The 25504-nt window shown below is 41.9% G+C and overlaps 1 protein-coding gene across 1 annotated transcript in view; it reads left to right on the top strand.

Annotated features, from left to right (window-relative positions):
• Positions 1-25504, top strand: part of LOC134578926 (carboxylesterase 5A-like) — a 35307-nt gene that overhangs the window by 3200 nt on the left and 6603 nt on the right. The window contains exons 3-13 of the mRNA XM_063438020.1: positions 873-1011; positions 2391-2524; positions 3764-3917; positions 4026-4139; positions 4950-5039; positions 6281-6421; positions 7779-7856; positions 8528-8675; positions 8898-9047; positions 9133-9205; positions 12542-12788. Coding sequence (XP_063294090.1) covers positions 873-1011; positions 2391-2524; positions 3764-3917; positions 4026-4139; positions 4950-5039; positions 6281-6421; positions 7779-7856; positions 8528-8675; positions 8898-9047; positions 9133-9205; positions 12542-12731 — 1411 coding nt within the window. The 3' untranslated portion in view covers positions 12732-12788. The remainder of the gene's footprint in view (positions 1-872; positions 1012-2390; positions 2525-3763; positions 3918-4025; positions 4140-4949; positions 5040-6280; positions 6422-7778; positions 7857-8527; positions 8676-8897; positions 9048-9132; positions 9206-12541; positions 12789-25504) is intronic.

The following is a 25504-nucleotide window of genomic DNA, read 5'->3' as shown; positions in this document are numbered from 1 at the left end:
GTACCTGTAAAAAAAATAAAATGTACCATTCAATGTTTTCTTTCTTCTAAAATCTTCTTTTTTTTCAGCCCCAAAAAAGGCCAAATAAAAACCATAATAACCAACGCAATTATAAAAATGTTTTTTAAAAAAAGAGCGCAAAAAAAATAATCTTTTTTCACCCATGGAGGGCTCCATGCAGACTAAGCTCTGCAGGGCGGGGGAAGGCTTATAAAGCCTTGCCCCGCCCTGCAATTAGGCTCAGAGCACTCTGATTGGTGGGCTTAAGCCATCCAATCAGAGTGCTCTGACAGGTAAATGAAGAGACTGACAGGTAAGTCTCTACATTTACCTGTCACAGCACTCTGATTGGTTGGTTTGAAATCCACCAATCAGAGTGATCTGTGTCATTTTACACAGCGTAGGAAAGTTCTTTGGAATTTTCCCACGCTGTGTAATTTGACTCATAACTCTCTGATTGGTGAATTAAGGAACCAATCAGAGAGTTATGAGTTAAATTACACTTATTTTTTTTTTTTCACTCATTCTTCTTTTTTCACTGGGTAAGTATATTAGTACTTATACTGGCAATAATGTGCTTCGGAACTTCGACTCTTCGGAACTTCAGTAATTTCGGAACTTTGGGACCTCAGCAATTCGACAATTCGAACATTCGGTAGTACCCGAATGTCCGAATTGTCCGAATTCATATTCTGACCGAAACGAATTGCACATGTCTAGTCTGGAATGAACATTTTTCAAAACAGCCCCTAATATGTGACCAGTGGACCCTCTAGTCTTTTGAATATGTTTATGTGCCGATGAATTTTCATATTTGTCTATGGCTGCATTTTTGAGATATGTTTAATGTATATGTATCCCTCGCTGTCCAGGTGTTTACAAAACATTAAGATTGTGGAACATTTAATGAAGCTTTCTAAGGTTAACCTCAAGGTGCCGCCTGTTTCCGAAGACTGTCTATATCTAAACATTTTTACTCCAGCAGACAGAGAAAGGAATACTCCATTACCAGTAAGTACTGATATGTGAATCCAAACTACAAATAGTTCACATTAAAGGGACACTAACTATAGTCACCAGAACAACTACCGTACATTAACCAAAAAATACTCCTGCTACTGGATAGAATATCCAGACCCTTAGAGTATGAACTGGAATTATATTGAGAATGAAAAACTCATAATAATGTTAAATAATAAAGAGATGATTACAGTACAACATAGATACCCATTCCTATTAGTCAGAATCCAATGGATAGCAATCTTGCCTAATGGCACACCTCCGAATACCCTAGTCAAAGAAATATATAAATATATATCTCTATAATGCTACAGACTTTAATTATATCACATGGGGTCAATGTCTGAAAGCTTAGAGATTAAATCATCATGTCCCTGGGATAGAAAGACATAAGTATATATCTAGGGAACTGGTCAAGAACCAAATGCTAGCTGTATACCTGAAAGACTGTCGGTAGCTTAATAGGAGAATCTCAAAAACAGAGAGAAACTACCTTATGAGTCTCAGAACACAGACTAATATGATGGGTGAAAAAACGGCCTTGTGAGAGCTACAAAATACAAAATGCTACAAAATACAAAATGCCCAGCATAAGTATAAATTAAACTGCTACAGTTGAATCAATAGTGCAACTTAGATATAATATATATTTTGGTCGCAAATTAAAATTCAAGGCTGAGCCACTTCAGAATCCAACTACCGTACATTAAGCTGGTGAGTAGAATAGCTCCCTTCTGGCATTTTCATGTAAACACTGCCTTTTCCAAGAAAAGGCAGTGTTTACATTGCCCCTAGGGACACCTCCAAGTGGCCACTCCTTAGATGGCCACTGGAGGGGCTTCCTGGCTCAGTGCTGCACAGTAAGCAGCCCTGCCATTCAGCGTCCCCACGCTCTGCATGGAGACGCTGAATTTTCCTCATAGAGATGCATTGATTCACTGCGTCTCTATGAGGAGGTCCTTATTGGCCCGCCCCGTACCAATTTTAGCCAATCCAATGCTTTCCCCTAAGGGAAAGCATTGGATTGGCTAAAAATCTGCCATTTCGATTATGTTACGAAGGGGGCGGACACACGCGACGCTGGAAATAAAGTGAGTTTTATCATTTTTATAGGGAGGCTAAGGGAGGGCAAGCCACCTATACGGTGGATTTAGCTCTATAGGGTCAGGAATACATGTTTGTGTTCCTGACCCTATAGTGATCCTTTACTTAAACTGTGGGGTTACTTATTAAGCAGAGAGAACTGAGCTAACATTTTTCTTTAATGTATTTTTACATTTTTTAAAAATCCTAACAGTTACCATTTATGCAGGGCATCTTAGCTAACATCCTCCTGTTGTTAAATACATTTTCCTTTATTTTCTATCCAGGTTATGGTGTTTATACATGGAGGAGCTTTGTCAATGGGAGGCACATTTATGTTTTATGGAGCTGCAATGAGTGCTCACGAAAATGTAGTGGTTGTAGTTATCCAGTACAGACTTGGAATTATAGGATTCTTTAGGTAAATTCTGATGCATGAAATATGGATGGATGTTCCCCTGTGTGCAGATTAAATATAATGTTTATCTCTTTAAATTTTTCTTTTACATTAGATTCAAGGCCTCCTCTTTTTTTTTTTTTATTAATCTCCATTAGATCTCCTGAGCTCAGTTCTGCAGTGCATGGTTCAGTTCATTGGTTACATTTGTGAGCTGATCACTCTCAGCCAGTTAGCCAACACCGGAACTGCAGGGCTGAGCTCAGGAGAGCTAGTAAAAGTTACTCCATAGAACCCGACAGCTCTCTAGTCTAAGCGATGCATGGGTAAAAAAAGTCAAACTGTTCAAAAAACGTTTAATGTCAGACATTACAATGGGAGAGCTGTCAGAATACTTCTGGCACCATAACCACTATAGAGAGCTGTAGTGGTTATGGTTCTTGAAGTGTTCCCTTTAATTTAGGAAGTCTTGTGAGCAGTCTTCTGCAAGCAGCCTTTTAATCATGGGGATCTTTATACTCATTATGCTATTTACTTGCGCCATAATGTTTTTGTTTTTTTTCATTTGTGTGGTATTTGTATGCCATCTTCACTTTTAGATTTAAAGTGGATACATTTCTAAGTATTCCAAAGAATCTTATCCAGCAAACCGTTTTTAGAATCGGTGTTTCAGATCATGGCCCTCATCTCATAACAGAGACTATCCGTGAACAAAATGGGATACATTTAAATAAGATATGTCACTAAACTCCACAATCTGTATCATTCGTAATGTCCCTTTGTTTTCCAGTGTTAACCTAACTATATATAATTGCATTGTATTGTCTACCTGAAAACAATTAAAAATGTAGTTCTGGTAAAATATTTTACGACTTTTTATATACATAATGCAATAAGAATTGAGGATCACTTTTATCCCATGTTTTAATTATCCCAATTGGGTGCACAACATGAGGAAAGCAGAGCTGGGTCCTCCGTCTTTTAGCTGTGGGACTGTACAACCCCCTTTTTTTTTTTTTTTTTTAACGACAGTCTCTTTTATGGTTAAGGACATTGGCCACAACTTTGAGTGCCATAGACCAAACAATTAACCAATAACTTTATTACAAAATGTTGTCCTGTCTCAGGCCTTTACAATTTGTCCAGAAGTTATCTTTCCTATATACGCAGCACTACAAATGTTGGAGATGAGCCCTTGATGTTCTTATGCGTTGTATGATCACACTGACCTTTCACTCTCCCTGTTTCCTTCTTCTTTCTCAGTTCTGGGGACAATGAAGCACCTGGGAATTATGGGTTTTTAGATCAAATAGCAGCTCTTCAATGGGTCCAAGGAAACATTGAGGATTTTGGAGGGAACCCACAGTCTGTCACCATATTTGGGCAATCCGCCGGGGGTATTGGTGTTTCTGCTCTGGTGAGTGTTCTCCGATTACTGGTACCCAGCAGCAGACCCACAGGTAAAACAATAATCTTGTAATGGTACGTGATCATTCTTCTCTCCTTGTCTGTGTTCTATTTCCAGGTGTTATCTCCCTTATCCAAAGGCCTTTTCCACAGAGCCATCGCGGAGAGCGGGGCTGCCTTAATGCCAGGAATTGTGACCAATAAACGTGAAGTTGTCATTTTTTTCCGAAATGTGAGCATTCATTATTCTTTTTATGTGGACAAAAACAGCTCTGAAATTCCAAGAAACATCTAGCTGCTGCAGATAATCAATTCACAAAATAATTTAGTTTGGAGTCCCTTCATTATTTTAAGAAACTCTCCAGGCACCATAGTAACATCGGAATGATGTTCTTATGGTGTGAGGAGGTCCCCGGGTGCCAGCTTACCTCATTGGGTTAAACCACTTGGGGTATGCTCTAATCCTATCAGTATTTCTCCATTCACAAAACCGCTATTGAAAAATAAGTGCGTTTCTCAAGCCGTTTTGTGAATTAGAAGCCACGAATGGGTTGAGAGTGCCAGTTGTTGCGCTTGGCCTATTCGTAGCTCCCAGTCTGAGGCTTCCTGTTTTCAAGCTTTGGACAGCAGTGGGTATTTGTGGGCAAAGCGTTTGGGGTGCCAGATTGAAGAGTTAGAGGTTAAACGCTTCATTAACAGATAATCCGGTGTATTACTACTGGCTATATGTGAGAATTGATATGTGCCTTCCACTTGCAAAATAAAACTCTAACTTCACGCAATAGGATTTATCCAGCAGCAGCAGGGCCAAAACAGGAGATCTGTTAAAACTCTGCTGTTGGATCAATATATTTCTTTTTTTCTTATGTATACAGCAGATCAGGCAAATCTCCCTTTGTTCTATCAGGGATATTCCTTAAAGAACATGAAATCCTCCAGATAAATGTCTCTAATTGTATCAAAGTGAACTAAAAAAATAGCAATTCAGTAGGAAGAGGTATCCTTGATTGATTACCATGTAGGTATGGTTTTTGTTTTTCAGCTTATTGCCAATATTTCCGGCTGTGATCCTGTATCAGTGGTGGATTGCTTGAGAAGGAAAAGCGAAGGAGACATTCTTATGATATCCACAGTATGACAAATGATAATCGTGTTCTCCACAAAGAATGCTTGTCAAGAATTTATCATGTTTGAGCCAGTTAGACATCCCTTAATAGGGATATGTAATTTTACTTTTATGTACACTCTTCTTTTTCCACCACAATGAATGCTGTGCAAAATTTACTGCAGTGTCTCTGGGGGCAGATTTGTCCACGTTCCATAACACACAGTCATTCCTTCCATTCACACACAAAACATTGGAACCCAAGGTAATTTGTGTCTTGACAGTCAGATGTGGATGTAATTTCCCAAAAACTTAAACTGGTTTTATAAAAATACTAGAAGTATTACTAATAGGTATTTAGAAAAATTAGACATTAGCTTAAGGTTTTTCAAAGCTTTTTAAAAGCTATTTCAGACGTGGACACCTTGCTCATTATATCTAGAGGGGTATTAGCCACATATCTCTGAAGCCCAGTGAATTGTGGAACAAGTATCTCCGTTGGGGTCATTAGCCCAATTGAAGGTGAACCCATTCAGCCGCAGGTGTCTTACAGACCAAAAATATTCAGTTCTGCTATTGCCCTGTATAGTATTCAGAACCATCCTAACTACAATCCTGACTAGTATCCAACTCCCTGCTCGTGAAAAACATCCCTATGACATGACTTTATCACCACCTTGGTTAGTGATTGAGTTTTAAGGGAGATGAGAAGTTTGGACTTTTCAGACCAAATAAAGTTTGCTATGTCTCCAGCATACTTTTATTTTTTTTTTGCAAACTCCAATGGGATTTGATGGGGGATTGTGTTTTGGATAATGACACTCTCTCCTTGAATGAAGCCCAGATTTGAGGTTTCTATACCTGGTTGTGCAGTGCCACCCCTGTTGGTTTCTGAAGGTAGATTGGAGTACTATCTCTATCTTGTGGCTTCTTAATACCGCAGTACCACCCATTATTCACAAAACCTCCTATTCTGGGAACCATTAGGTACATACAGACTATCTCCCATATCTCTATGGTGGGAGGGAGCATAGTTCTGATGTCTTGACCTAGCAGTTGGTTTAAAGGGTGTGTGTGTAGGGGGAGGAGGGCGGGGGGGGGGGGGTATGAATGGGAAGGAATGTGGCTGTATGCAGATGAAGTTGGATATGGGTACATGAAAATGAGCTGGGAGAGGGGTGTAAAATGTGGTATATGAACACTGGATTAAGTGGGGCTTGACCAGCTACAATTTGATACAAATGCCATAATAATTTCTGTCTGTACAGGGAATAATGGCTGTACCTGCGTGTGTTGATGGTGTATTTCTTCCTAAATCTGCAGAAGAGATCTTGGCCAATAAGGAGAGCAACGATGTTCCATTCATAATTGGTCATAATAACCACGAGTTTGGTTGGACTCTTCCGCTGGTAAGACATTTTTTCAGCACCTGGAAATTTAGCGATATAAGCCCCAATTTTAATATTTTAATACAATATTTCAATTATTTAATATTCTTGGATAAACTTTTTAAATGGTTTAAAAGTTTGGAGAAAAAAAAAAAAAAATATATATATATATATATATATATATATATATATATATATATATATATATATATATATATATTTTGAGAAAAGCATATTTTATGTACAATATTAAATCAAAAGCTTATCCCCCAAAAAATTAATCTAGGCCATAATTCCGTTAAAATACCACAAATAATCCAAGGCAGGCTATGTAATAAACATCTGAAATTCATTGAGTAAATGCAAACAAACTATTATAAAATAACGGCTTTATTCAGGAAAAAAGGGACAGAAATCCTGGATGAAGGATTTGGACAGGTAAAGTATCTCTGAGATTCAAACAAACAAACAACATGGATCAAGCCTTGAGGCAAATGAAGGGCAGGTTTTGTAAAATATAGTGTAGATCTAGAAATGTTACACAAATAGAAATCTGTTTAAAAATGATTATTTTTTTTCACGGATGGACTGTATAATATTATAAATCTTAGACCAGAAATAGTATATTTGTCTGAAATGTGGTTTATTTTTCTTCAATTTATTTGGGTTTAGTACATGTGGAATTTTGGTTGGATTAATTTTGTCCACACAATACATCCTGGAAAAAATGATTCAGACAAAACGGAATACACATTGGCCAACTGCAAAATATATACGTAACACATATTATTTCAAAATAACTAAACTATTGTAATATGCAATAATAGCCTTTTTATTGTACGAACATAATATATAAATTACAAACTTTAGAGAGGTATCCTCCCTTCCTCAGGCCTGAAGCAAATAAAGGAGAAGCTTTAATTAATTAATATATATATTATGTATGTATTTATTGTACTGCTCATCCTTGTTTCCACCCTAATGTAACTTCTGACTTGATCTGTTAACTAAATGGTGCAAAAAATGCTCTTTTAAAAGTTATTTTGTGCCACAGACAGAACTCAACAAACGGTGTGTCCAATGGCCAATTAGTTTGTTTCAAGATTTGGCCATATGTTGATTCAGAGATCAGATTTTCAGACAAACTGCTGATGGCCAAATTGAAACAAACTGCTATTTCTTTGAAAATGAATGTGCAGACGTTATAAATATAATTGTCAGGGTTAATAGAAGACATGCGGTAATCCAAATGAAAATAAAATTCAGTTAGAGATCTGCATTCTGGCTATACAACACCAGAGAGAAACAGAATGTTGTTTTATACCTTCCAAGGGAACTAGCGTCTGATCATTAATTGTTATTGTACTTCTATTACCAGGGGATGAACATCAGTGGTTTAGTAGAAGGAATGGATAAAGACGCAGTTCAGTCATTCCTGAAATCCTTTCCCATCCTGGTAAGTCAAATTTACTGTATTGATACATTTTCCAATACGTTTATCTAGGAGTGGTAACATTACACAAGACATCTCCTCCTTGCCACTGCTGTTTTCTGTCTGAAATAAACTCCCACCAGGGACTCGTGTTCCTTGAAAAGGAACACGAGAGAATATTCTTGTTAAAGGGACACTCCACTACCCAAATACAATAAAAATCACTGTTTAGTAGATAAACCACAAATGGAAACATGCATTTTTCATTGAGGTTATAGCTAAAAACAACTAGCAGAAGCCGCAGATTTCTTGTCTGCAGCCTTTGCAAGCCCTCCCATTCTAACCCCACCCATATTTTCTGTGGCTGTCCAATCAGAGACTTTCCAATGCAGCTCAATGGAAAGGCTTTGCAAGGCAGGTAATCTGGACAATAGCTGCCTCTTAAATTTAGCTCCACTTGGCTAACAAACCAGAAGTAACAGGAATGGTTTTCTGAAGGCCATGGGGGGTATAACCAGGTTTATTTAAAAGTGACAATTTTGTAGAAGAGGACACACTCTGCACACATAAAGCATTTTAGCAAGTTAAAGATCTGGAGTGTCCCTTTAAATCAATGACATACATTTCAGGAAAGGTCAATATAACAATATAAATAAGACACGTTATTAGTGTAATTTTAATCTTTAACTTCACAGGAATTGACTGAAAAATCCATCCCTTTGGTAATGGAGGAATATTTTGGGGACACAAATGATCCTCTCAAAATCCGAGATACGTTTCTGGATTTGTGTGGTGATATATTGTTTGCTATGCCAGCTCTCAAGACAGCGAAATATCACAAAGGTAGGTAACACCAAGTTTAATTCAGGGAACATGATGAAATTTTAATAATGATATGATATAAATTACATTATCTTTACACATTTCTACATGCATCTTACACTCTCATTGTGGTTGTGTTATTTTTTATTTTATTTTTGTGTTTATGGTTTTTGTCCCCCCCCTCTTATTATGCCTTATTATTGTTTTTTTTTTTTTTGTTTTTTTGTTTTAATCAACTGCTAGATTCTGGATTTCCAGTCTATTATTATGAATTTCAGCATCGGCCAGCCATCTATAAGGATAAAAAACCTGCGTTTGTTAAAGCAGATCATGGAGATGAAGTATCGTACATAATGGGAGGCACATTCATAAACCGTGATGTCCTGTTCAGAGGTAAGCAATGTATCTTTTCAAAATGATGCTGAAAAACCTGTTTTGAAGTTGAATGGGCAATTTTTTTCATTTTATTTTTTTGCAGTCAATGCAACAGAGGAAGAAAAGAACCTCAGCAAAACCATGATGAAATATTGGGCAAATTTTGCTCGAAATGGGTAAGATATATGTTTGCATCCTTCAATTCACTTTTTTGTGATGTATGTTCCAAAGTAATGCGATAGAAGCTTGCTAGATAATTGGCGAAAGTTAAGAATGTGAAAGTATGGTATGGACCTCAGAGAGTAGTAGAATGATACTAATGCGGAAAAGAGGATGGCAGTGAGATACTCGGGTCCTTAAGAGTTGGCTGATTATTTAACATTAAACTTGGAAAGATAAAAATATCAGTCAAGACAATTTCACAACAAAATGGCTTAGGTCAGGGATACAGCTACATGAAGGTCAAAATCAAGCACAAATGTCTGTGCAGGAAGTACAGAAGCATATACTGTTAACTGGCCAACTTGTAATCAAAGGTGAATGGTAATCGGAAAAGTTAGGTCACAATAGAGTGCAGGGCCGGACTGGGAATTAAAAGCAGCCCTGGAAAAAAAATATTTACCAGCCCCATAATGCGTTGCACCAGCATAGTGTGCAGATACAGAGTTAGAAAAGATAACTTAAAATTAAAAATTATTACTCCATGTGGAAAAAAGCACATATAAGCTTAAAAAAAAAACAAGAGTGCAGATTTATTTTAAGCAGACGTGCCTTTGCATGTAATCAATGTTTCAGTCCAACTACCATGACATATTAAGGGAACCTTGGTAATGGGACTGAAATGGTGAATGTATGTTGGGCACAACTGTGAAAAATTGACGTTCTCTTGTTTATTTTGAAGTCATGTGCGCTCTTCACTTTCAATATGTTATTTTGCTGGAGTATGCACCTAGCAACAAGAGGCCATTACATATAGTACAGATCAATGACATTTCTCTGTGTATTATGCATATATAAATGTACATTAATATATGTGTAAATATTAAAGGCATAATTAATATGCTGCTGTGAATTGTGGGAACCGCGAGGGAGCATGGTAGAGAGACATGCTCCCTCCTCCTTCAGTCCTCAGCATTAAGAGTGCTGGCGAGGCTGCAGCCCGTCTGCTCCAGTGTGGAGCACGGCCGGCCCCCTCTAAGTGTGCCACCGGACCGGCCACCCAGTGGCACATACCTGCGCAGCCCCCAGATGCCGCGGCCCACCGGGAAATTTCCCGGTATCCCGGTGGGTCAGTCCGGCCCTGTGTGTGTGTGTGTGTGTGTGTGTTTGGATAATTATGGCTCTACTGTGTGGGGATTAGAGAGGCTGCAGTGTGTGTGTGCATGAGGAGATAGGGGCTGTAGTGGGAGCAGGAGGGATGCAGTGGGCGCAAAAAGGCATAGGGTATGGTAGGTGCATGGAGGGCCTGCTGAAAGAGGTCTGTACAGAGAGTGATAGATGCTGAGGTGGTTGTGGGAAGGCATAAGGGCTGTGGTTGGCACAGGGGGAATATGGGCTGTATTGTGCGCAGTGGACGCAGGGAGGGATAGAGGCTGTAGTGGATGCAGAAGGGCATAGGGGCTGTATTGTGTGCATAGGGGCTCTAGTGGATGCAGGGAGGTATAGAAGCTGTAGTGGGTGTAAAAAGGCATAGGGCTGTAGTGGGTAAGATGGGTACAGGGAGGGATTGGGGCTGTGATGGGTGCAGGGGGTTTAGGGCTGTAGAGGGTGAGGTGGGTACAGGGAGGGATGGGGGCTGTAGTGGGTAAGGTTGGTACAGGGATCGTTACAGCGCTCACAGGTAACAAGCACTCTGCAGGGCAGTAGAGGAGAACACAGGAAGTGATGTCACTTCCCCTCTCCCAAGCCCCGCCTCTTCACCTCACACACAGTACCACATAGGAGAGCATGGAGGACATCCAGCAAGAATAGCAGGATGGCTGCCAGGTCTCACTCAGAGGGGGGGTCACTTTCACTGGAATATGTGAGAAGGTATAGCTTTCTGGCTGGGGAAATCTCTGATCACCTCAGCTACGCCCCTGACTGCCTCGGACCCTCGGCTCATGGCTAGTCTGCACTATTTTACTTGGTATTTTGCTTCCATGGACAAAAGAGATTGTGGCGCCACTTTATATTTATTGCCGCACACAGAATATGTTGGTGCTTTAGAAATTAGAGGCTGGAATCAGAGATAGTTACAGAGATGTGGGATAAAGACCATCATGTACAGTGAGGGGGGTGAGGGGGGGGAGTACTTGATCCCCTGATGATTTTGAACGTTTGCCCACTGACAAAGAAATGATCAGTCTATAATTTTAATAGTAGGTGTATTTTAACAATGAGAGACAGAATAACAACAACAAAAATCCAGAAAAACATATGTCAATAAAAGTTATAAATTGATTTGTATGTCAATGAGTGAAATAAGTATTTGATCCCCTATCAATCAGCAAAATTTCTGGCTCCCAGGTGTCTTTTTATACAGACGTATCTGCAAAGAGGAGTGGGACAAAATACCTCCTGAGATGTGTGCAAACCTGGTGGCCAACCTCAAGAATCGTCTGACCTCTGTGATTGCCAACAAGGGTTTTGCCATCAAGGACTAAGTCGAAGGGGTCAAATACTTATTTCACTCATTGACATGCAAATCAATTTATAACTTTTTTGACATTACCATTAAAATTATAGACTGATCATTTCTTTGTCAGTGGGCAAACATTCAAAATCAGCAGGGGATCAAATACTTTTTTTTCCCCCTCAATGTATGTTACAGTAGGTGAGATACAAGGTTACAAAGAGACAGAGCGGTGAGAAGGGGGTCCAGTCAAAAATTGTCAGGATAGAAGGAGAGAGAGAGAGAGAATGGGGAGCATGAGTGGCTGGTAGGAGATTTTCATTTTCATTTTATTTCATTGTATAGAACTATCGTGCATATACTGAATCTGGATAACGGGCGTCTTGGGTGTGTTTAACCCCAAACGCCTGGAATAAAAGGGAGTTATGACATGTCACACATTTCATGGGTCCTTAAGGGGTTAACCTACACATTTTAAGGTTCCAAAAAGGTTTTAAAGGGACACTATTGGCACCCAGACCACTTAATCACACTGACGTGGTCTGGGTGCAATGTCCCTGTCCCCTTAAACCTGTAATATCAAACATCACACTTTTAGAGAAACAACTCGGTTTATATTGCAGGGTTAAGACTCCTTCTAGCGGCTGTCTACCAGACACCCACTAAAGGGGCTTGTTGACTTCAGGACGTTTTGAAGCCAGCACCAAAAGGATTTTTAAACCTTTGATTTCCATGGAGACAGAAGGACACTGTAGTGTTAGGAATACAAAGCTGTATTCCCAACACTTTTTTGGGTTCCTTTTAATAGCTTTTTTCTTTTTTCTTTTTTTAAATCATCTATGTCATTCCTTTTACAGAACAACTGTTGATCAATCAGTTTTTGTCTTCTTATTTGCAGAGATCCCAATGGACCAGGTCTCGTAAAATGGCCAAGATATCAAGAAAACGAAGCTTACATGCAACTTGATTTGGAACAGAAACCCTCAGAAAAGTATAAAGCAGACAAGTTTGTTTTCTGGACCAAAACTCTTCCAGAGACCATTCGAAAAATGTCAGCGGAACAAAGTGAAGAACGTGAAGAACTGTAGATTTGGATACAATACAGCTGTCACCCTTCTTCATGGGAAGTCTAACACATCATCAAGGTAGTCAAGGTTATTTGAGCAGACCTCGTGTATACATTTTACATACTCTTTTATGAATAAACTGGGAACACAAAAAAAACCTTGTGCATTTTAGTTAATGAAAATTGCGATCAGTTTTGATTTGACCTGATAATTGTGTCAGATACTCAGGAACATTTAATAACATTTTATTATGAAAACTATATTCCTGTTGCTCAGGAAAGTTTTGAAATCCCTCAGAAGTCCAGCAATCACAAACAATTTGTCTGTTTAGTCACTATTTACACTGAGGAGGGCACAGGTAGGCTATGAGTGCGGATCATAGCTCTGCGATTGTGCAGCTGCTACTAAGGTAAACTATATCATCCTCTGAAATTATTCAAATCAAATTTGGGAAGTATATTCTGTAATGTTTTGAAACACGCCATTTTATGACCTCTTTAAATGGATGTGTCAGATCATGTTTCATAGCTTATGTTACAAACTTTAATTTAACCAGCAAAATTACAATTATGAATTCTACACGCTCCTGCCTACGTTTTGTAAACTGGAAATGATACAATATATTAGATTATCTTCAAAGAGGAACAGCCGTTTCCAGTGACCATTCCTTGTTCTCTCACCCCATACCATGGCAGATGTAAGGAGAAACATAATCACTTACCTGAACTGCACCTCCTCATTGCAGTGACTTCAATGTCCCATGAAGCCTCTAACAATTGTGTGAGCTTAAAGATCTAAGAAATTAAATTGCAATGGCACTGCAACAGCTAACTAATTTAAATCATTTTACATGTCAATGAAAACATACTAGAAAGGATTATAAATTAAAAAAAAAAATTAGGAGCTATTAAAAGGATTACTTCAAGCACCATATCCACATCACTGTTACGAAGTGTTCATGGTGCCTGGAGTCAGTTTAAACCCTCTGCTTCCAGACGTGTAGCTCCACTTCCGTCTGTGTCATTAGCCAGCCCGGGACAAGAGTTCCAGGTGGCTAATGTGATTCCTAAACAAATTTTGGCGTTTGATGCCAACATGCACAATATGCTGGCATTAGACCCAAATGACGGCATGGCTTCCCGCTCTGTTCCATCACATCCTCCTCTTAGTCCGCCCTGCCTCACCGGCGAGGGGGAGTGACATCTGAGGTGGATAGACGTGAGTTTTTATTCTTGGGGGCGGGGGGAGAGCACCACCACAGCAAGGGTTACTCTTACCAAAATCATTGTATTGTGAAAACATTTACTTTTTGTTGGAGTCAATTTTAATTTAGTTTGCCATTATGTGCTAAAACTTAGGATATTAATAATTAATCACTTGTATTATAGACTTGAAATTGCACAAGAATACAATGCAAAATCTCCCATAGATCAGAAACAAGACTACCCGCATCTCCATATACCTTTACCCAAACTTACAAAATATGGGGGACTTTATCTTCCCTCTAAAGACATGTCAGTTACAAACTTTAGCTACAACACAGGCCCAACTTTATAGTAGTTCACAAAGTAAAAACGCTCATCAACAAGAGATTTTCCAAAGTGTTTAGATACAAACAACTCATTTTTTTTTCTTTCTTTTTTTTTTTTTTTATTCAAGATAGGCTTTTATTCACATCATTTACATAAACAGTGGGCTTATTTCAATATAAGCTGTTGTACAATAATATTGCAGAATTACAGTGCAGTAAAGTCAGTCGTGATGGCAATAATATAATTACAAGTCTGGAAACCAGCGCGTCCATGAAGTGTACTACAGGTGCCATATCTGTATACAGGCGTTTATAATAAAGGGTGCGAATGTAATATGACCTACTGTGACATTGCCGACAGATATTACAAAATAAGTGGGCATTTTTATGAAGATGTGCTTAATGAACTTAAGAGTAACGAGTATATTATATATGTAAGTCTATCAGTGCTAACTTTAAGTATTTAAATTAATACTAATATAAGTACAGCAGGCTTAGTAGCACATGTCTTATAAAGATAACTAATAGTCGGTATGGGGAAGTATGTAGAAAAATTGCATGGTTGCAACTGTGCATCAGGCCCACCTGCTATCCAAGTTGTAGGAGCTATGTGAGTTTTCAGGTTAACCTTTAAAGGCGAGTGTCAGCCCACAGTGTTTCGCTTATGTATGTCTGATTGTTCATTTTCCTTTGCTCTATCCTATTTCCTGTGTGTGTTCCTGCAATTATAAAGGGTATATTCCAAAAAAACGAAATCAATTTACAGGGTCACAGTTATGAACGTTGTGCCTTAACGTGCGGGAAGAAGAATGCCGTGAAGAAGAAGCAGCTCTTCTGTTTATCGCCAGCTGGGAGCCCCTGGGTTCTTATGATTTATCTTGTGGCAAAAACGGTGTCATTAACTATGGCCATGGGCGTAGGAACCCCAAAAAATCTGGGGGGGATAGCATTTTTACTCGCCGGGTATATTCTTATTCCGTAAACTAGGAGTTGTTTATCCCATTGTACAGCGCTACGGAATTTGCAGTCGCTATATAAATTATTAAATAATAACATTAAAGGGTCACTACAAGGAAGGGGTTTTACTTACCCGGATACAGCGCCGGGATCCTCCTGATTAGAACCACCCCTACCCTTCCCATGAATATTAGAACCACCCCTACCCCTTCCATGCACAAAAGAACCCCACCTACCCCTTCCACGCATATTAACCCCCTACCCCTTCCATGCACATTTGTACCCCCTAACCACTTCCATGCATATTAGAACCCACCCTACCTCTTCCATTCATATCAGTACTCCCCTAACCCCTTCCAATAATTTTTCTACCTCCCCCCTCGTCCCATCCATATTAGTAGCCCCCCTAAACCCTTCCAATAATTTTTCTACCTCCCCCCTCGTCCCATCCATATTAGTAGCCCCCCTAAACCCTTCCAATTATTTTTCTACCTACCCCTCTCCCCCTATCCTTATTAGTAGCCCCCCTAACCCTTTCCAATTATTTTTCTGCCATGTTAACTAACGCCAGTGCTGGAGTGCCGCCGTGTTTACATTAAAAGGTCTGCAGGGACAGGCTATAGACACCAGAACCACTACATTAAGCTGCAGTGGTTCTGGGGACTATAGTGTTTCTTTAATGTGAGGTAAATTAGAGATTAGTGCCACGAATAATATGCTAGATTGCCTACTTACAACCAGATGAGGATGATGATGGGCTCTAGCTGCAGTCTGGCTCCACTGGTCTGGTGTACAACAGGCTCTCTGGAGGCTGTTTGTAACTGTGGTCCCAAAAATCAATGTTCTGTGAGAACGGGAAGCAGCTCCATTTTTTGGGGGCCCTTTACACAGCTCAAGGTCTGGGTCCCAGGGTCCACCTTCACGTTCCACCAATGAGTTTGTTCACAGGGGGTGGAGTGTGTAGGGGATGTCCTGATATGTGTGTAAGGAATGCATTGTGGGAATCTGTGTTTGTATGTGTAAGGGCTGCAAGGTGTGATTCTGTGTATGTACGGGATGCAGTGTGTGCGTCTGTAAGGGGTGCATTGAGTGTGTGTACGGGGTGCATTGAGTGTGTGTAAGGAAGGCATTGTGTGTTTCTGTGTGTAAGGATTGCATGATTGTGTGATTGTGTGTGTGTGCACAGGGTGCATTGAGTGTGTGTAAGGATGAAGTGTGTGTAAGGGTGGCATGATTGTGTGTGTGATGGGTGTCAATCTCTCTCCCTCGTCACTCTCTCTCTCCCCCTCCCTCGTCACTCTCTCTCTCCCCCTCCCTTGTCACTCTCTCTCCCCCTCCCTTGTCACTCTCTCTCCCCCTCCCTTGTCACTCTCTCTCCCCCTCCCTTGTCACTCTCTCTCCCCCTCCCTTGTCACTCTCTCTCCCCCTCCCTTGTCACTCTCTCTCCCCCTCCCTTGTCACTCTCTCTCCCCCTCCCTTGTCACTCTCTCTCCCCCTCCCTTGTCACTCTCTCTCCCCCTCCCTTGTCACTCTCTCTCCCCCTCCCTTGTCACTCTCTCTCCCCCTCCCTTGTCACTCTCTCTCCCCCTCCCTTGTCACTCTCTCTCCCCCTCCCTTGTCACTCTTTCTCCCCCCTCCCCCTCCCTGTTTCTTTCCCCCCTCCCCCTCCCTGTTTCTTTCCCCCCTCCCTCCTTGTTTCTTTCCCCCCTCCCTCCGTTTCTTTCTCCCTCCCCTCCCTCCCTGTTTCTTTATCCCCCCCTCCCTGTTTCTTTATCCCCCCTCCCTGTTTCTTTATCCCCCCTCCCTGTTTCTTTATTCCCCCTCCCTTCCTGTTTCTTTATCCCCCCTCCCTCCCTGTTTCTTTATCCCCCCCTCCCTCCATGTTTCTTTATCCCCCCCTCCCTCCATGTTTCTTTACCCCCTCCCTCCCTGTTTCTTTCTCCCCCCTCCCTCCCTGTTTTTTATCCCCCCTCCCTGTTTCTTTATGCCCCCCTCCCTCCCTGTTTCTTTATCCCCCTCCCTGTTTCTTTATCCCCCCTCCCTGTTTCTTTACCCCCCCCTCCCTGTTTCTTTATCACCCCCTCCCTCCCTGTTTCTTTATTCCTCCCCCTCCCCCTCCCCCTCCCTGTTTCTTTCTGACCCCCTTCCTCCCTGTTTCTTTCTCCCCCCCTCCCTCCCTGTTTCTGCCACGTGCGGCCAGGTTATATTAATAAAAAAAAACCACAAGTAAGTAATTAAGGAAATAAAATAAGTAAGTAAAAATAACTTCTTGCTTTAGGTGGGAGCTATCCCTGCCTGAGTGTGTCACATGTAAGCTGTAGTATGAAGCCTCTGCGGGGCCCTGCCCAGTGCATCAACATCAGGCACCCAAGGGTGTCAACATATACATTAACACCCGGCTCCGGGTAAAGCCCCCCCCATGAGCTTCTCGGTATAGCGGGCACTTGAGGTACCCCCAGTCCATGAGACCCCCCTCTCCTAGAGTCCACTAACTGGGCGGCCTCTGCACCTCCACTGTCCCGGTGGAGTCTCAATAAGTAAGACAGGGTGCCTCCGTGGGCCCCCTCCATCGCCGGCCACTACTCCTAAGTAGTGATGTCGCGAACGTTAAATTTTCGGTTCGCGAACAGCGAACGCGAACTTCCGCAAACGTTCGCGAACTGGGCGAACCGCCATAGACTTCAATGGGCAGGCGAATTTTAAAACCCACAGGGACTCTTTCTGGCCACAATAGTGATGGAAAAGTTGTTTCAAGGGGACTAACACCTGGACTGTGGCATGCCGGAGGGGGATCCATGGCAAAACTCCCATGGAAAATGACACAGTTGATGCAGAGTCTGGTTTTAATCCATAAAGGGCATAAATCACCTAACATTCCTAAATTACAATGGATATGGATTGACACCTTGACATATGGATTGACACCTGTCCTCAGAGACCCTGATACACACTGACACAGAGCAGAATAGGGACTTTCCCCCTATATAGGGTCACTTGGCAGATATGGATTGACACCTGTCCTCAGGGACCCTGATACACACTGACACAGAGCAGAATAGGGACTGTTCCTCCTACATAGGGTCACCATTTTTAGCCCAAGGCAGCTCATCTCATCAGGCCTTTTTTAGTCGAATGTATCGCCCACTGTCAGTCCCTTCGGGATCCATCCCTCATTCATCTTAATAAAGGTGAGGTAATCTAGACTTTTTTGACCTAGGCGACTTCTCTTCTCAGTGACAATACCTCCTGCTGCACTGAAGGTCCTTTCTGACAGGACACTTGAAGCAAGGCAGGCCAGAAGTTCTATCACAAATTGGGATAGCTCAGGCCACAGGTTAAGCCTGCACACCCAGTAGTCAAGGGGTTCATCGCTCCTCAGAGTGTCGATATCTGCAGTTAAGGCGAGGTAGTCTGCTACCTGTCGGTCGAGTCGTTCTCTGAGGGTGGATCCCGAAGGGCTGTGGCGATGCGTAGGACTTAAAAAGCTCTGCATGTCCTCCATCAACAACACGTCTTTAAAGCGTCCTGCCGGCGTGGTCGTAGGAGGAGGAGGATTACTTTCACCTCTTCCCCTGTTAGATTCCCGTTGTGCTGTGACATCACCCTTATACGCTGTGTAAAGCATACTTTTAAATTTATTTTGCAAATGCTGCATCCTTTCCGACTTGTTGTAATTTGGTAACATTTCAGCCACTTTCTGCTTATACCGGGGGTCTAGTAGCGTGGACACCCAGTACAGGTCGTTCTCCTTCAGCCTTTTTATACGAGGGTCCCTCAACAGGCACGACAGCATGAAAGACCCCATTTGCACGAGGTTGGATGCCGATCTACTCATTTCCCGTTCCTCCTCCTCAGTGATCTCAATGAAGGTATGTTCTTCCCCCCAGCCACGTACAACACCACGGGTACCAGATAGGTGACAACGAGCACCCTGGGATGCCTGTTGTGGTTGGTCTTCCTCCTCCTCCTCAAAGCCACTTTCCTCCTCTGACTCCTCTTCCTCACAATCCTCTTCCAGCGTTGCTGCAGGTCCAGCAAGCGATGCTGATAAGGCTGTTTCTGGTGGTGATGGTGACCACAACTCTTCCTCTTCCTCTTCACGCTCATCTACGGCCTGATCCAGCACTCTTTGCAGGGCACGCTGCAGGAAGAAAACAAATGGTATGATGTCGCTGATGGTTCCTTCAGTGCGACTGACTAGGTTTGTCACCTCCTCAAAAGGACGCATGAGCCTACAGGCATTGCGCATGAGCATCCAGTAAAGTCGCAAAGAAATTCGCAGCTCCCCAGAGGCTGTCCTAGCACTCCGGTCATACAAATATTCATTAACGGCTTTTTCTTGTTGGAGCAGGCAGTCGAACATTAGGAGTGTTGAATTTCAACGTGTCGGGCTGTCGCAAATCAAGCGCCTTACTGGCATGTTGTTTCACCGCTGGATATCTGCAAAGTGTGCCATGGCCGTGTAGGAACGCCTGAAATGGCCACACACCTTCCTGGCCTTCTTCAGGACGTCCTGTAAGCCTGTGTACTTATGCACAAAGCGTTGTACGATCAGATTACACACATGTGCCATGCACGGCACATGTGTCAACTTGCCCAACTTCAATGCCGCCAACAAATTTGTTCCGTTGTCACAAACCACTTTGCCGATATCCAGTTGCTGAGGAGTCAGCCACTTTTCCACCTGTGCGTTCAGGGCGGACAGGAGTGCTTGTCCGGTGTGACTCTCTGCTTTCAAGCAAGTCAAACCCAAGACGGCGTGACACTGCCGTATCCGGGATGTGGAATAGTACCTGGGGAGCTGGGGGGGTGCCGTTGATGTGGAGCAAGATGCAGCAGCAGAAGAGGACTCAGCCGAGGAGGTTATGGAAGAGGATGGAGTAGGAGGAATAGAGGAGGTGGCAGCAGGCCTGCCTGCAAGTTGTGGCGGTGTCACCAACTCCTCTGCAGAGCCACGCATTCCATGCTTGGCAGCCGTCAGCAGGTTTACCCAATGCGCAGTGTAGGTGATATACCTGCCCTGACCATGCTTTGCAGACCAGGTATCAGTGGTCAGATGGACCCTTGCCCCAACACTGTGTGCCAGACATGCTATTACTTCCTTTTGCACAATCGAGTACAGGTTGGGGATTGCCTTTTGTGCAAAGAAATTTCGGCCGGGTACCTTCCACTGTGGTATCCCAATAGCCACAAATTTTTTGATCGCCTCAGACTCCACCAGCTTGTATGGTAAAAGCTGGTGGGCTAATAGTTTAGACAATCCAGCTGTCAGATGCTGGGCAAGGGGGTGACTTTCTGACATTGGCTTCTTACGCTCAAACATGTCCTTGACAGACACCTGACTGTGGGCAGATGAGCGGGAACTGCTCAAGGCGAGAGACAGAGTGGCGGATGGTTGAGAGGGGGCAAGGAGGACAGCAGTGGTTGACGTGGCTGAAGATGCTGGACCAGGAGGAGGATGGCGGCTTTGAGTTTGTGTGCTGCTTGTACTCATGTGTTGATCCCATAGGCGTTTGTGATGTGTGATCATGTGCCTACGCAAAGCAGTTGTACCTAGGTGGGTGTTGGACTTCCCACAACTCAGTTTCTTTTGGCACAGGTTGCAAATGGCATCGCTGTTGTCAGTACGTCCATGTGTGTAATGCTGCCTGCCTGAGACATATCCCTGTTATCTACATCCTCTGGCAATAATGGTTGCGCATCACTTATTTCTTCAAACGGATGTGTGAATAACTCCTCTGACATACCAAGTAAAGCGGCTGTGGTGCTAGTTTTGTTGGTGGCGGCAGGCGGGTGAGTGGTATCTTGAGAGGTGCCTGAAGCTAAGCTGGAGGAGGATGGTGCATCAAGGTTCCGAGCGGAAGCTGTAGAAGATTGGGTGTCCTGTGTTAGCCAGTCAACTATGTCCTCAGAACTTTTAAAGTTCAGGGTACGTGGCCTCTGAAAATTGGACATTATTCTAGGGCAAAAGGGAATCACAGCACCACGACCACAACGGCCCCTGGGTGTGGCCTGCCTCTGCCTGTCATTTTTGGGGGGATTAGTGGTACTATGCGTGCAAGCTACTGTGAGACCAGATATGAGTGGCAATGTGCACTGGCAGAGGTTGGCAGAGTACACGCTGTAGGCCTGACACACCCGCTTGAAGACAACTAACTGCTATTCAATCTATAACAGTGAAAAAAGTGTTTTGGTTTTTAAATCCACGCTATTGTGACACCAGATATGAGTGGCAATGTGCACTGGCAGAGGTTGGCAGAGTACACGCTGTAGGCCTGACACCCATTTGAAGACAACTAACTGCTATTCAATCTATAACAGTGGAAAACGTTTTTGGGTTTTAAATGCACGCTATTGTGACACCAGATATGAGTGGCAATGTGCACTTGCAGAGGTTGGCAGAGTACACGCTCTAGGCTTGACACACCCGCTTGAAGACAACTAACTGCTATTCAATCTATAACAGTGGAAAACGTTTTTGGGTTTTAAATGCACGCTATTGTGACACCAGATATGAGTGGCAATGTGCACTTGCAGAGGTTGGCAGAGTACACGCTCTAGGCTTGACACACCCGCTTGAAGACAACTAACTGCTATTCAATCTATAACAGTGAAAAAAGTTTTTTTGTTTTTAAATGCACGCTATTGTGACACCAGATATGAGTGGCAATGCGCACTTGCAGAGGTTGGCAGAGTACACTCTGTAGGCCTGACACACCCGCTTTAAGACAACTAACTGCTATTCAATCTATAACAGTGAAAAAAGTTTTTTGTTTTTAAATGCACGCTATTGTGACACCAGATATGAGTGGCAATGTGCACTGGAAGAGGTTGGCAGAGTACACGCTGTTGGCCTGACACACAGACGCTTGCAGACAACTAACTGCTATTCAATCTATTACAGTGAAAAAAAGGTTTTGGGGTTTTTAAATGCACGCTATTGTGCCACCAGATATGAGTGGCACTGTGCACTGGCAGAGTACACGCTGTTGACCTGACACACAGACGCTTGCAGACAACTGGATTTTTACACAATAGGTGTGGAATATGTGGCGCTAAATAGTAGGTATAAACAGTGGGTTTTAGCTGCTGAAAAACACTCTGTGGGTACTCCTCAAAAGCCCACCATACAAAGATAATCACCAAGATACAAAAAAGGTTTCAGGCCCAATTGGTGTTGCCACCCCTTGGGTCCTCTACCCTTTAGAGTGCAGCGCTGTGTTTGGTTGCAGTAAATTACCTGTGGTTCAAAAACAGGTACCCTTTGCGTTCTCCAATATAGTGAATATACAAAGGAAACAAAAATATATACAAATGATTGTGCAGTATATTAAACAATGTGATAAGAAATTGAGTGAGTTCAATTATGTCTACACTCACATTTTTTAGAGCCTTTTCAAGTGAATTAGGCTCTAAACTTGTGCACGTCTGTGTCTTTAAAGGTAGATCACACAACCCCTCTCTCCAAGTTGGATGGTGTATTCTCCTCTCCACTCGTTGTATGAAAGACACAGAATTAACAAGCTAAGTGTAGCATCCTTTGCAGTTTTTTGTGAGTTTTTTTAAAAAAATGAGATTAAAATGCTCACCTTGCTTAGAGCCTTTTGGTAACTGGCTCTAAGTATGCAGACCTAGTGTCAATTTGTGGGGTGACACTGCCCCTTCCCTGGAATCACTGGTACTGGATACAGTTGGTAGTAAAAAGTAGGTGAATTTATTACAATATATAAATAATCAATATAAAATACTTTCTAGAAAATAAAAAACAAATAAGAACAAATATATTAAGAGTATTAGTGGTTTCCAATAAAAATATTCAGTCCACTTAAAAGCTAAAACGCGTTTCGCCGGTAAAACGGCTTCCTCAATCAGCTTGTAAAAGACTTCCTGGTTCTCTGTCCTTTTAAATCTGTAAAAACCCGCCTAAAATGCGTCCTTCCAATCGGAGTGGTCCTTCCGATCACCTGACGTGGCTAAAGCAGCCGTCGCGTCACTTCCGGTTTTTCGGCACTACAGGATCCAGAGTGCTTTGCGTCCAGCGCGTCACTTCCGGTTTTCGTCCGGTCGTTTATGGGGATTGTAGTCCGAAATTGGCAATTAATCAAGTCCATATTTGGAGCCTATTTGGCTCAATTTCAATAATAGAATGAAAATAAAAGAAAGAAGTGTACAGTTAGATGTTCTTATGCATACTCTTTATATATAACACGGAAATAACGCTTATCTAGCTTATTTTTTGCATTTCCATTAAAGTTATTCCGTTTTTTATATATAATCCTATCTTTGAAATGCACAAAACCCTTTTTTGTAAACCTTTTTAATTTAAAGACATACAGGTTATTTATATATATATATATAAGCACAAGTCACTTTTTCCTATCATATTTAAATAACCTGTATGTCTTTAAATTAAAAAGGTTTACAAAAAAGGGTTTTGTGCATTTCAAAGATAGGATTATATATAAAAAACGGAATAACTTTAATGGAAATGCAAAAAATAAGCTAGATAAGCGTTATTTCCGTGTTATATATAAAGAGTATGCATAAGAACATCTAACTGTACACTTCTTTCTTTTATTTTCATTCTATTATTGAAATTGAGCCAAATAGGCTCCAAATATGGACTTGATTAATTGCCAATTTCGGACTACAATCCCCATAAACGACCGGACGAAAACCGGAAGTGACGCGCTGGACGCAAAGCACTCTGGATCCTGTAGTGCCGAAAAACCGGAAGTGACGCGACGGCTGCTTTAGCCACGTCAGGTGATCGGAAGGACCACTCCGATTGGAAGGACGCATTTTAGGCGGGTTTTTACAGATTTAAAAGGACAGAGAACCAGGAAGTCTTTTACAAGCTGACTGAGGAAGCCGTTTTACCGGCGAAACGCGTTTTAGCTTTTAAGTGGACTGAATATTTTTATTGGAAACCACTAATACTCTTAATATATTTGTTCTTATTTGTTTTTTATTCTCTAGAAAGTATTTTATATTGATTATTTATATATTGTAATAAATTCACCTACTTTTTACTACCAACTGTATCCAGTACCAGTGATTCCAGGGAAGGGGCAGTGTCACCCCACAAATTGACACTAGGTCTGCATACTTAGAGCCAGTTACCAAAAGGCTCTAAGCAAGGTGAGCATTTTAATCTCATTTTTTTAAAAAAACTCACAAAAAACTGCAAAGGATGCTACACTTAGCTTGTTAATTCTGTGTCTTTCATACAACGAGTGGAGAGGAGAATACACCATCCAACTTGGAGAGAGGGGTTGTGTGATCTACCTTTAAAGACACAGACGTGCACAAGTTTAGAGCCTAATTCACTTGAAAAGGCTCTAAAAAATGTGAGTGTAGACATAATTGAACTCACTCAATTTCTTATCACATTGTTTAATATACTGCACAATCATTTGTATATATTTTTGTTTCCTTTGTATATTCACTATATTGGAGAACGCAAAGGGTACCTGTTTTTGAACCACAGGTAATTTACTGCAACCAAACACAGCGCTGCACTCTAAAGGGTAGAGGACCCAAGGGGTGGCAACACCAATTGGGCCTGAAACCTTTTTTGTAGCTTGCAGACAACTAACTGCTATTCAATCTATAACAGTGAAAACATTTTTTTGTTTTTAAATGCACGCTATTGTGACACCAGATATGAGTGGCAATGTGCACTGGCAGAGGTTGGCAGAGTACACGCTGTTGGCCTGACACACAGACGCTTGCAGACAACTAACTGATATTCAATCTATTACAGTGAAAAACAAGTTTTGGGGTTTTTAAATGCACTCTATTGTGCCACCAGATATGAGTGTCACTGTGCACTGGCAGAGTACACGCTGTTGACCTGACACACAGACGCTTGCAGACAACTAACTGCTATTCAATCTATAACAGTGAAAAAACATTTTTTTTTGTTTTTAAATGCAAGCTATTGTGACACCAGATATGAGTGGTGGCACTGGGCAAGTGGGCACAGTATCCACCGTGAGCCTGACACAGAAGCTGGCAGGCAGGCAGGCAGGCAACTGCAATTAGATTATACAAAAAACAAAAAAAAACAAAAGCAGACTGATGTTCTAGCCCTAAAAATTGCTTTTTGGGGTGCTGTCCTTACAGCAGAGATCAGATGAGTCCTTCAGGACTGTAGTGGACACTGAATACACTAGCCTAGCTATCAATTTCCCTATCAAATGAGCAGCAGCTACACTTTCCCTCCTCTATCTAAAAATGCAGCTTCAGAATGAATCTAAAATGGATGCTGTACAGGAGGTGGGAGGGTCTGGAAGGGAAGGTC

The sequence above is a fragment of the Pelobates fuscus genome, chromosome 12, assembly GCF_036172605.1.
Source record: "Pelobates fuscus isolate aPelFus1 chromosome 12, aPelFus1.pri, whole genome shotgun sequence".
Lineage (NCBI taxonomy): Eukaryota > Metazoa > Chordata > Amphibia > Anura > Pelobatidae > Pelobates > Pelobates fuscus.
Note: the sequence above shows the minus strand (reverse complement) of the source record. Positions and strands in the feature narration are given on the sequence as shown.